We start from the raw sequence: 13,415 nt of genomic DNA, 5'->3' as shown, positions 1-13,415 counted from the left end.
TATTAAAATGTTAAATGAAAAATGTTCATTTGTAAATAATCCGAAATCATCTTGCATACTATACTTTGAGAGGAGCTGATTTAGCCATGTAATTGCTACCCCATTATATTAAAAAAAATCTATATATTAGCTGTGATCTACTAGTTATATAGTACTAAAAAGAATTTTAATTGAAAGAGAATAATGATTTCACTTAGATTATGTTGATAACTTTGTAATAATATGTTAACATTTATCTTTGTAATGTGTGTTTTTCATAAATTTTGGTAACAGCCTTAAGATACTTTTTGTACCTTTTTAATTTTTTTTAGAGCATGGATTTATTTTTATTTTTATTTTTTAGAGCATGGATTTAGATATGAAACAAGATTGTAGTCAACTGGTAGAAAGAATAAATGTTTTTAAAACAGCTTTTAGTGAAAATGAAGATGATGAAAGGTAAATCACTAATTTTCTTTTAATTTGATGTTTGCAGTGTTTAAAGTTGTTATACTTCCTTTAAAATAGAGTCTAATACAGTGCTTCCACTCAAAATAGGAACTCTGTAATTAAGTAAAAAATTAGCTTTGTATTTTAAATGTATAATAATGGAAAAGATTTTTAAAGCATTTTATTTTTAAATACTTATTTGAGAGAGAGTGTGATTGAGTGGGAGAGAACACATGAGCAGGAGGAGAGGGAGAAAGAGAAGTAGACTCTCCTGCTGAGTAGGGAGCCTGATGTTGGGTTCGATCCCATGATGTCAGGTCAATCATGACCTGAGCCAAAGGCAGACACTTACCCAACTGAGCCACCCCGGGGCCCGTAAAGGCCTTTTTTGAAGAATTTTTAAATCTAATGGAATAAAAGAAAAATTACATGTCTGTTATGAATGCAGCTGACCACTTAAATTAGATATTTTGTTGTATATCTAAAACTAATTTAACACTGTATATCAACTACACTTAAAAACATTAAAATTAGATACCTATTTAATACAGAAGTGGAGATTTGAACACTGATTAACTATTTGGTGATATTGGGTAATAAAATTTATTATTGATGAATTATAAATTGTTAATTCATTTTTAGGTGTAATAATGATAAGAGTTTTGTATTTTAAGAATTCTTTTTTTGTAGAGATACATATTCAAAATATTTCTGGATGAAATGATATGCTCTCTGATATTCAAAATATATTGGACAGAGAGAAATGGGTTAGGGATACAGATAGAAATCAATTAGTTATTAGTAGATAATTGTTGAAGCTGTGTCTTGGGTTGATGAAGGTTTATTTTACTATTTACTTTTGAATGTGACTGAGGTTTTAAAATAAATGAAATTCATTTCATTAATTTGGGATACTGTTTTAAATGAATTACTATATTTTATGGGTATATAGTAATTTAAAGAAAGTAGGAGTTGTACCCAACCTGTGATGTTAGTTAATGCAGTTTCTGTATTAACTTGGTTATGAAATTATATAAACGCTCTGAACAATTATTTTTTTCTTTGTAGTCGACCAGCAGTTGCATTAATTCGGAAATTAATAGCTGTACTAGAGTCCATTGAACGTCTACCTCTTCATTTGTATGACACACCTGGATCCACATATAACTTGCAGGTAACCATGAAAATGCAGTTGCTACTATTGCTGAATACATTTAGGAGAAGTCTTTTACTTTTCTTAAGAAAAGAAAAACCTTGTTTCATATTGTAGTAATAACTAACCATTATGCTTACACATTAAAGACTATAAACCTAATGCCATTTGATTGTTTTTTAATGACTTGAATTATTAATATTTTAATTTTTTTATATAATCAAATTGCTGTGGATTTTCAATAAATGTAATAAATCATATTTGGCCCATGGTAAGTAAAAAAAGAGGTCTTAATAGTGGAAAAGACAGGAAAAGAAATGGGGTCCTTTTGTTCTAGAGTTACAAGTTAAGTCCTTTCATACATATGTGTATTAATAGATGAAAAAGTATGAAAATATTTGAAGGACCTTTTTTTTTCCCTTTCTTTTTTTTTTTTTTAATTGGGAGTTCAATTTGCCAACATAGCATAACACCCAGTGCTCATCCCGCCAAGTGCCCCCACTCGGTGCCCATCACCCAGTCATTTACCTTGCTTTCTTAATGTCATTTGTTAAAGCCAGGTGGCCTTTCTTAGCTGTTCCTATTGATTCTTTAGGAAATCTGTTATGAGTTTTATAAAAAGCTTGTTTTTCTCCTAAATGTTTTTTGGTTTACATTCATACTCATTTATTCATCTATTCTTGTGTTAGCAGCTGGTATCCAGATATGAATAGATAGAACAAATACTCTTTGTATGAATATCCCAACCCAGATCTTTATTATATCTTTTTGTAGGTTACTTTAGTATTCCTTACATGTCATTTCGCCTGAATCTTGCCTTTATTCAGTCTATCCTGCTTGCTCTGCATGGAATCATTTCTTTTAAATAAAGCCTTTAATTCTTGATGAGATAAGCACTTGGTGTTATACTGTACTTTGGCAAATTGAATTTAAATAAAATATTTTTAAAAAATAGAGCCCTTAATAAGTGACTAAGAATCTGTATTTGCCAAAACAATGGTTACTCAAGACAAAAATCTTGTCATACCCCCCAAAATTTTGCCACACCCCCCAAGAATCCAGTAATCTTAGCCAAAGCCACTAGATTCCCAGAGGAGAGAACTTGTCCAGGTAGTTAAAATATGTTAGTGTACCTGACATGGAATCATATTTAACATGATGCTGAGGTCTACTTTGTGTTGGATTTTAGGTAGAATAATAAAGAGGAGCAAAGGGCATTTTGGCACATCTCCCTCCCTTTTTTAAAGATTTTCTTTTTTAAGTAATCATCACACCCAACAGGGGCTCCAAATTACAACCCAGAGATCAAGAGTCATATGCTGTACTGACTGAGCCAGCCAGGAGCCCTAGTATATCCTTTTTAAGGTTATCCTTTTTTTTTTTTTCTTTTCAAGATTTTACTTATTTATTTGAGGGGGAGAAAGAGAGAGAGCACAAGCAAGGAGAGGATGAAACAGACTTCCCACTGATCAAGGAGGCCAGTGCAGGGCTTGATCTCAGGACCCTGGGATCATGACCTGAGGCAAAGGCAGAAGCTTAACGGACTGAGCTACCTAGGCACCCCAGGGCTTTGTCCTTGATAAGTAAATGAGGCAGAGATAAGTCTCAAAGACTGGAAAATTCCTCGCTTATACAGTCCTAGGAGCACCAACATCTTTTATTATTCACTGCCCATTTTAAGAGACTGTGTAACAAAAAATGATAGGAAGGCTGGTAACGTGTCCTCTGGTAATTTTGCAATCTAAATTGCTATCCACATGCCCATGTTAAGTATTTAATTATGTATCTATAGGAATTAGTGAAGATTTAAACAGCATTGAAACTACCTAAAATTGCTAGTTTCATACTTGCTTCAAAACTGTATTGGATTGGAGGCTATTTTGTATTTTTAAAAGTTGATTAGCCATGGGGGTTCATTTGTAGAGCATGCGACTCTTGATCTTAGAGTTGAGTTTGAGCTCCACATTGGGTTTATGTAAAGCTTACCTTAAAAAAAAGTTTATCGGCCATAGATGTTTTAATATATTCTATCTTTACTGGAATAAATTAGCTAAATAATTTGCTACTTTTTATAACTTTACCTGGAAAATTGCAACTTTTAAGCAATGCAATACTTCCGTTAGTGTTTTATGATTTCTTTAAACCATGTATATTTGAAGTTGTTTATAGAAATTCTAAGTGTGTTGTTAACACTGTTTCTTTCTTGAAAACCAGTATCACTTGTTCAGTGGTCCTTTTTTAAAAAAAATTAATAGACATTGATCCTTCTTCTATGGTTATACTTTATAATTCTCAATTACTATTGAGAACACTTCTCAGTTTAACAATTCTAAGAGAAAAACCAAGGTGCTTTCTGAAGCAGTTTTATCATTTTTGCTCAGATACTCACTAGAAGATTAAGATTTCGGTTGGAACGTGCACCTGGTGAAACTGCATTGATAGACAGGACTGGCAGGATGTTGAAGATGGAACCCTTAGCTACAGTTGAATCTCTGGAACAATATCTCTTAAAAATGGTGAGTTTCTGGCAAGGCCAGGGTGAAATAGGCATTCTCTGCTATGGTTCAATCCATTAGAAAAGTACTTGAGAAAAAATAAAAGTACTTGCGGAAATCTGTACGGAGAGTTATAGTAATACCCCCTTTGACCATGTAATTCCTTTTTTTGGACTCTAAGAATCTTTATATATTATAAATATTTATTAGTCATTTGTAATACTAAAATTGTGAACAAAATCCTAATGACAGTCAATAAAGGAATATCAAGCTAATACTTATGTCCATTAATTTGAATATTATATAGCTATTAAAGTGTATAATGACTGGTAAGGGAAAAAAATTTAGGTATGATATGATCAAATGTTGTTTCAGCCTGTCTGTTGAAATTATGGAGTAAAGAAATACTCTATGATACTAGTAGTGGGGTGCTTTGGTTGTAGAAATTTGTGTTTTTCTGTTTTTTTCCATAATATATTTTTTAAGATTTATCTATATATTTATTTGAGAGAGAGCACATATAAGGTGGGAGGGAGGGTCAGAGGGGGAGGGAGAGAGATAATCTCAAGCAGACTCCTCACTGAACATGGAAACCACCATGAGATTTTTCCCCAGATATTCTCTAATGAGTTTTTATTGTGACAAAATAAGTCACATTGGGGCACCTGGATGGCTCAGTTGGCCTCTGCCTTCAGCTCAGGTCTGATGTCAAGGTCCCGGGATCGAGCCCCGAATTAGGCTCCCACTCAGTGGGGAGCCTGTTTCTTCCTCTCCCTTTCTTCCTCCACCCTCATGCACTCTTTCTTTCTCTTATAAGTAAATCAACTCTTAAAATAAGTCACATTAAAGGGATAGGAAAAAGTGGGCAGTGCGTTTGAAAATAGCATTATTAAGGTGTCTTCTGTATTTTCTTTGGTGTAGGTAGCAAAGCAGTGGTATGATTTTGACCGATCTTCATTTGTTTTTGTTCGAAAATTAAGAGAAGGCCAAAATTTTATATTTCGACACCAGCATGATTTTGATGAAAATGGAATCATTTACTGGATTGGGACGAATGCCAAGTAAGTCATGCTATTTAATGTAGAATGAAAACATTCATCTGGAAAAAAGAATTTCAGGTAGTTAAGAATAAAATTATTAACCACTCTGAGTATCTTACAGTGTAAGGAATTTTGTCTTACAGTTTGAAAATAAGACTATCTGAGATACTTTTTATGAAGAAAAAAATATCTAAATTGTCAATTTTAGGATTTAAAAAATTAATACAATTTTATATGGAAAAGAGCTACTATAAATAAATACAGTTATTTTAATAGTGTGAACTGCTGATTTTTTTTCTTTTATTTAGGACTGCATATGAATGGGTAAATCCAGCTGCTTATGGACTTGTAGTAGTTACATCTTCAGAAGGAAGAAATCTACCTTATGGCCGTTTAGAAGACATACTAAGTCGTGATAATTCAGCTTTAAATTGTCATAGCAATGATGATAAGAATGCTTGGTTTGCCATAGATCTGGGTCTCTGGGTGATACCGTCAGCATATACACTTCGTCATGCTCGTGGTTATGGAAGGTCTGCACTGAGAAATTGGGTTTTCCAGGTATCCAAAGATGGACAGAACTGGACTTCTTTGTATACGCATGTTGATGACTGCAGTCTCAATGAACCAGGGTTAGTTGAGGAGTCTTTGCAAATTGAAAAACTCAGTAAAGAGCTTGTTTATTTTTATAACTGTATGCCCTTAGAGCTCTTTTTTTTGTGTGTGTGTGAAATATTGAAGCAAGATTTTCTTTTTAAAAATGTCACTTGATACTATGAGGTATTAAAACTTTGAAATAATTTTATCAAAACTTTTAACAGCTTTAGATATAACAGTAGAACACTGAGCCTGTTTGTTTAAAAAGAAATTAATATATAGTTATATGTATCTATAGCATGCTAATAAAAACACAGAAAATGGGATTAGTGTTTTCTAAACTCTATATGCATAAGATATATGTGTATATTCTACGAATTAGTGGTAGCTATTGCTGGTTATAGAATTTTGGTTAAACTTCCAATTTTTATTTTAATATGTCTCTTTTTCTAAATTTTATATATTGACCATATTTTTTTAAAAAAACAAAGTATTATATTCCTTTTTAAAATTTTTATTTATTTACCTGAGAGAGGGAGAGCATGCATGCAGAAGGTGCAAGGGGGGTGGGACAGGGAGTAGTCACTACTTCACGCAGAGCTCAACGCTGCTGATCCCAGGCCCCGAGATAACTAAAACCAAGAGTCTGATGCTCAACCAACTGAGCCACCCAGGTGCCCCGAGAGAATTGTATTTATAAAAATTTTAGTTCTACTGAGTTTTTTTTTTTTTTTTTTTTTTTAAGATTTTTATTTATTTATTCATGAGAGAGACACACAGGCAGAGACACAGACAGGGAGAAGCGGGCTCCATGCAGGAAGCCTGATGTGGGACTCGATCCTGGGACCTCAGGATCACACCCTGAGCCAAAGACAGGCACTCAGCTGCTAAGCCACCCAGGCATCTCTAATTAATCTCATTATTATTTTTTTATTTTATTTTTTAGTCTCATAATTGATACTTATTTTAATAAAGTGGTGTCTGCCAGGCTTCTCCACTATAAAGGTATTTCTTTCCTGTTCGTAATTAATAAGTATTTTGGTGGGGGGAGATTCTTTGAAATTACATAAATATTTCCTCAGCAAAATTTCAATTTATTTATATCAGTATAAGATCAGAGTTTCCTATTAAATGGATTATAATCTGTTTTTATCATTATTTATTTTAATATTCAAGTTGTCCTGAGTTTTATTTTTTTATTTTATTTTTTTTAATTTTTATTTATTTATGATAGTCAGAGAGAGAGAGAGGCGCAGAGACACAGGCAGAGGGAGAAGCAGGCTCCATGCACCGGGAGCCCGATGTGGGATTCGATCCCGGGTCTCCAGGATCGCGCCCTGGGCCAAAGGCAGGCGCCAAACCGCTGCGCCACCCAGGGATCCCCCTGTCCTGAGTTTTAATTGAACAATGGTACATTTTGAGGGGAATATGGGGCATGGAGTTAAATTACTTTCTGCATTTGACAGAGTATGGAAGGAGCTCCTTAACCTTAGAATTAGTAAATAATATTTTCTGGCTTTAAATTTAATATTTTAATATATCATTTTAAGCTTTGCAAGAATTTTAAAATACCTTGTTCATCTTAAGAACATACTTGTTCTTGGGCAGCCCCGGTGGCGCAGCGGTTTAGCGCCGCCTGAAGCCCGGGGCGTGATCCTGGGGACCTGGGATCGAGTCCCGTGTCAGGCTCCCTGCGTGGTGCCTGCTTCTCCCTCTGCCTGTGTCTCTGCCTCTCTCTCTAGCTGTGTCTCTATGAATAAATAAATAAAATCTTTAAAAAAAATACTTGTTCTTAAAATTTCTTTTTTTTTTTTTTCCTTAAAATTTCTTGTTTTATTTCTTTGGATTTTATCAATCATAAATCATTTAAAGTTATGAGTCATTAGTTGTGTACATTTAACCATTTCATTTTTAACTTATTTTCTTGATGGCTGATTTTGTCCTTTGATATCTTGATTCTTATGTAACACTGGAATTCAGTAACAGACTGAATGTGGAAGTTGATTTATTTTTTCTGTTGGTCTCTATTATGTAAAAAATCTTCGCCAGCTTAAACATCTTTTTCATCTGTTTTAAAACATTATGTCCTTTTTTCCCTAACACATTACAGATCAACAGCCACCTGGCCTCTTGACCCACCAAAGGATGAGAAACAAGGGTGGCGACATGTGAGAATTAAACAGATGGGAAAGAATGCTAGTGGACAAACCCATTACCTGTCACTATCTGGATTCGAACTTTATGGCACTGTAAATGGAGTATGTGAAGACCAGCTAGGTAAAGAGATGATAGCAGGGTTTTAACTTAAAAACAAATCTATTTATAAAATGTGACTTGTTTATAATTCTCTAATTTCTACTTTACAGGAAAAGCAGCTAAGGAAGCAGAAGCTAATCTTAGAAGACAAAGACGTCTAGTACGCTCCCAGGTTCTGAAATACATGGTTCCAGGGGCTCGTGTGATCAGAGGCCTTGATTGGAAGTGGCGAGATCAGGATGGCAGCCCACAGGGAGAAGGTACCGTCACAGGGGAACTGCATAATGGTGAGTAGGTACTTAGCATTTGTAGTGTAGAAATGGAGTATTTAAATAACAAAGTCTTTTTCTTTTGTTATTTTGGGATAGTTCACAAATTGTAAAAATGTCCCAGCACTGTGTAGAAGAACTGTATTGATTTTATGTTAAAAATGGAAAAATCATTTACTTAGAATTAAGGGAAATTTTTAATTTCTGTTTTGATTTAGAACTTATTGCTAATACTTCAGTGATTAATAAGTTAGTATAAGTTGAATACTCTAAAGACACATTTTCCACTGCTTTTTTTTGGTGTATTCCTAAGTTTTCAGTGGTCCTTAATTTCTTACGCTTTTCTTGTTGGTGTGATAGGAATCAGGCAGTTATTTTTTTTCTCTTGTAAGTCATGTAGAAGAAGAAGCATTCACATTTTTAATAAGTATTCTTTTAATGAAGTGTAGAACAAGAATTGTAGCCTCTTCGTCTATTAATAGTGTTTAAAATAATGTTCATAATATTTCTCAGCCTACTAGCTTTTCTTTGGATTTTAAACTTTGATATTTTATAAGGTAAGGGTTGTTGTTTAAGTCAAATTCACTTTAAACCTTTGATACTGTAGATTTTAGAGAAGTTCATTCCCACTTAATAAATTGCTCTTCGATTCCTAAAAGCAACTTAAAATGTCTATTTTTTTCTTATAAATACTTAAAAGGTTGATTTATTAGTGGATAATTTGCCTAGCCAGTAGTGTGTTCCTAAGAATTTTGGTTGGCATTAAAAACAAAAAGGAGTAAAATGTTCATATTCTTATACCAAATATCTGAAGAGCTATAATAACAGTGACCGTGCTTAGAGGAATGACTAATACTTAGTATCTTAATATATTCATGTTCTGTGTGATACAGGCATTTATTTATCTGATAAATTCTTGATTTTCTTATTTTTAAGGTTCTATTCCTTATATTACCTTACTACCGTAAGGCACTTCTGTATAGTTATACCCTAATTGCAAATCATCATTACTGCAGGTTTACAGTGAATGAGCATATACGTAACTACCAATATTAATAAAAACCAATAATAGTTGAGATGACAGTAATGCCATTCAACCCAGAGATTTTATTTTATATTTATTTATTCATTTTTTAAAAGCTTTTGTATATTTATTCATGAGAGACAGAGAGAGAGAAAAAGAGGCAGAGACACAGGCAGAGGGAGAAGCCGGCTCCATGCAGGGAGTCCGATGTGGGACTCAATCCTGGGACTACAGGATCATACCCTGGGCCAAAGGCAGATGCTCAACTGCTGAGCTACCCAGGCGCCCAACCCAGAGGTTTTATTTTATTTTATATTATTTTATTTTTTAAAAGATTGTATTTATCTATTCATGACAGACTGAGAGAGACAGGCAGAGACACAGGCAGAAGGAGAAGCAGGCTCCTTGCAAAGAGCCTGATGCGGGACTTGATCCTGGGACTCCAGGATCACACCCTTAGCTGCAGATGCTCAACAGCTGAGGCACCCAGGAGTCCCAACCCAGAGATTTTAAATGTTCTTAAAGCATCTTATTACTTAGTTAATATTGTTTCCCCTAAATTGTTTGTTTTGGCTTTTATGTGTATGGGCTGGTCAGGGATATATGAATGCAGTTTATTTTTCTCAAGCTGGAGTCCGCTGAAGCAATTGCCTAGGCAAATGGGAATCTCAATTTTATAATTTAGTATATAAGAAAAGCTTATTTTTCTTGATCTGACTAATGTAGAGAGGTTCAGGGTTTCGGCTGACCAAGGTGGCCATTCTTACTAAGTCTTACATTAAAACCTTCATATTAGAGGAAATGCTTAGCTTTCAAATAGTTAAACCAACCATTTCTTTTCCTTCCTTCCTTCCTTCCTTTTTATTTTTCTGAAGATTTTACTTTCAAGTTCTTTCTATACTTAGTGTAGCGCTTGAACTCACAACCTCAAGATCAAGTTCTCTCTATACCTAATGTAGGGCTTGAACTCACAACCTCAAGATCAACCTCAAGATCACATACTCCACTGACTGCTGAGCCATCCAGGCAGGCACCCCTGAACCACCCATTTCTTTTTGTGGAGAGAGGGGCAAAGACAGAGGGAGAGAATCTTGGGCAGGCTCCACATTCAGTATGGAGCCTGATGTGGGGCATGATCTTACAACCCTGAGATCATGACCTGAGATGAAATCAGGAGTCAATTGCTTAACTGACTGAGCCACCAGGTGCCCCAAATATCTTTCCTTTCTAAAGAATCTGTGTTACTGGGAATACCCTTTGTTTTTTTTTTTTAATGTATTCCACAAATACAAGTGCCTGCTATGTGAAGGGTACTTTAACTTCAGATAAACAATGGTCACCAAAAAAGCATGTTATCTTGCCTTCTGAGTGAAACAGAAAAACAGTTAACAGATCTTGATGATTGCTATGAAAAAATAAATTACCAGTGTATTTTGGAGCTGACTAATGCAAGATAAATGTTATTTTTATTTGGAATTGATATATTTTTGAACCTTTTCCTTTATTCACACTATTCCATGTTGTAGAAGAGATAGTTAAATGTTGGTTCTTCACAAATTATTTCAGCATATGGAATAAATGGGGGCAGTTGACATTTCATTAAAACCAGATCATGTAATTTTGAGGCTATTAGTTTTCCTCCCATAGAATTTCTATGCAGATAATCCATACAGGTAATTCAGTATTACTTACACCCCTCTGAGCCTCATCATTAATATATATGAACTTGTTATATGTGTGTGTGCACCTGTGCGCATGCATGGCAGTACCTGTGTGTATGGGTGAAGTACTTTCAAACTTTATAAGGCTTGTTATATTTTTAAAAATACGTATATTTTTATGTGTTGTGTTTTTCCCTGAAGTAGTTAGCTTATAACACTAAACAAAAATTGTAAAATTTTTATTATTTTCTGTTCTAATAGTCCATTTGTTTTACTGCTTTTGGAAGGTAATTATTGTTTTTTAAAAAGAGCAAGCATTGTTTTACAAGTACAAGTAAATATACATTGAATATCATGTTCATTAGTTCTTTGCACATTATTAGCTTTAGCTTATAGGTTCTAATAAAAGAGCTTAGTATTTTAAAATTTTTGTTTTTAGAATTTTCTGTGCTTATTCAAATATAGTAAACTTAATCATAAGAAAACCAAGTAACCACTGAACTTTGAGAACACAACCGAAATGCTAACTTAGTGTTATTTGAGCTGGTGACCTAAAATTTGTACAGTGATACATGAATATTTTGTCAATTACTAGAATTTAGCCCAAACTTAAAAATTAATGATAAATCAGAACTTTTTTCTAAAAAGAGCATTTGACCCCATAATCATATTTAGCAATTATAAAAACCTTTTATTTAGATTTCATCGATAAATTGAAGTAGTATTCCACCATTTGTATCAATCTTTTTATAGTTTTTCCCCTCAAAAGATACCCCGATAGATGTAAACATGACCGACCCTTACATTGTTTTCAAATATCAGCAGAGCAAGCAGTTCAGAAATAAGAGAAATAAAAGGAAGAATTTAATTTTAGTTGGCAGACCTTTAATGACTATAGAAATTCAGAGAAGTACAGCACTGATGAAAAGCTGATCCCATATTGTGGAGCTACTGTCTGACACGCTCCTATCTGCTTTCTGCCGGGTCTCACAAACTCCTGTCCCTTTCCAGGCTGGATTGATGTCACCTGGGATGCTGGTGGCTCAAACTCTTACCGTATGGGCGCAGAAGGAAAATTTGACCTCAAGCTTGCACCAGGGTACGACCCTGATACAGTGGCATCACCCAAACCTGTTTCATCCACTGTTTCAGGCACAACGCAATCATGGAGCAGCTTGGTGAAAAACAACTGTCCCGACAAGACATCTGCTGCTGCAGGCTCCTCAAGTAGAAAAGGAAGCAGCAGTTCTGTGTGTAGCGTGGCCAGTAGCAGCGACATCAGCTTGGGTTCGACCAAAACGGAACGGAGATCAGAAATTGTAATGGAACACAGTATAGTTTCAGGAGCTGATGTCCATGAACCAATTGTTGTTCTTTCATCTGCTGAAAACGTCCCTCAAACAGAAGTAGGGTCATCTTCCAGTGCAAGCACCAGCACCTTAACAGCGGAAACGGGAAGTGAAAATGCTGAAAGAAAGTTAGGCCCCGATAGTTCTGTTCGCACTCCTGGGGAATCTAGTGCAATATCCATGGGAATTGTTAGTGTTAGTTCTCCTGATGTTAGTTCAGTGTCTGAGTTAACTAATAAAGAAGCAGCTTCACAACGGCCCCTTAGCTCTTCAGCAAGTAACAGACTGTCAGTGAGTTCTTTGCTGGCTGCTGGGGCCCCTATGAGCTCTAGTGCAAGTGTACCTAATCTGTCCTCAAGAGAAACATCTAGCTTGGAGAGTTTTGTAAGGAGAGTGGCAAACATAGCACGGACTAATGCCACGAACAACATGAATCTAAGCCGAAGCAGCAGTGATAACAACACTAATACTTTGGGGAGGAATGTGATGAGCACAGCAAGTAAGTGAGCTTTTCCTTATGGAACCCAATCGTTTTTCCACTCGGAGGGATGCAAAGTAGGGTTTCTTGTTCAGTGGGTTCTGGCTGCAGTCTTTAACTAGATCATTAACCATGTTACATACAACTACGTCAGATTTAGCACTTCAGGAATATGAAATTAAGTTCTATAGAATCATGATCTCTTAAGAATTCAAATCAGGTATGATAAAGAACCTCTTAATTGGAAAGGATAAAACAGTAACACACTTCTATTTTCCACTCTTCTATGATAAATTGTTAAGTTCAGCTGCATGAGGAAATAGATAACTATTAAATATGTCATAGTCAACTGAAATCAGAGCATCACACTGGTTTAACTTTTCCTTAGGTCCTAAATTGATATTAGCTTCTGGAAGGTATTTAATTCTCACTTAAGCTAATGGGTAATTCCTTTGGAAAATATCATTGGGAATTAGTTCATTGCCTGTTTCACTTTTTAAAAAAGCAGGACTTAATTTTTTGAAAAAATAACAGTGCTATAAAAACAAGGATTCTTAGTTGGATTTCAGTTGGGTTCCCAAAGTTGTTGCTTTTTAGCCTTTTAATAATTAGTGTTTGATAATCTCATTCTTTTACTCTAAATACAAAACCTAGTTTTTCTTAG

The 13,415-nt window shown here is 34.7% G+C and overlaps 1 protein-coding gene across 5 annotated transcripts in view; it reads left to right on the top strand.

Moving 5' to 3' along the window:
- The window catches only part of HECTD1 (HECT domain E3 ubiquitin protein ligase 1), a 93,644-nt gene that overhangs the window by 54,742 nt on the left and 25,487 nt on the right, over positions 1 to 13,415 (top strand). For 3 of the 5 annotated variants that reach the window (XM_038544396.1, XM_038544398.1, XM_038544395.1), the window contains exons 18-25: positions 344 to 438; positions 1,498 to 1,603; positions 3,964 to 4,098; positions 4,999 to 5,138; positions 5,426 to 5,749; positions 7,825 to 7,991; positions 8,081 to 8,257; positions 11,936 to 12,772. In XM_038544396.1, the coding sequence (XP_038400324.1) occupies positions 344 to 438; positions 1,498 to 1,603; positions 3,964 to 4,098; positions 4,999 to 5,138; positions 5,426 to 5,749; positions 7,825 to 7,991; positions 8,081 to 8,257; positions 11,936 to 12,772 (1,981 nt within the window). The remainder of the gene's footprint in view (positions 1 to 343; positions 439 to 1,497; positions 1,604 to 3,963; positions 4,099 to 4,998; positions 5,139 to 5,425; positions 5,750 to 7,824; positions 7,992 to 8,080; positions 8,258 to 11,935; positions 12,773 to 13,415) is intronic. The other 2 variants (XM_038544397.1, XM_038544399.1) reach the window with 2 other exon arrangements.

This window comes from Canis lupus, chromosome 8 (genome assembly GCF_011100685.1).
Source record: "Canis lupus familiaris isolate Mischka breed German Shepherd chromosome 8, alternate assembly UU_Cfam_GSD_1.0, whole genome shotgun sequence".
Lineage (NCBI taxonomy): Eukaryota > Metazoa > Chordata > Mammalia > Carnivora > Canidae > Canis > Canis lupus.
This window is presented reverse-complemented; position numbering and strand designations above follow the sequence as displayed.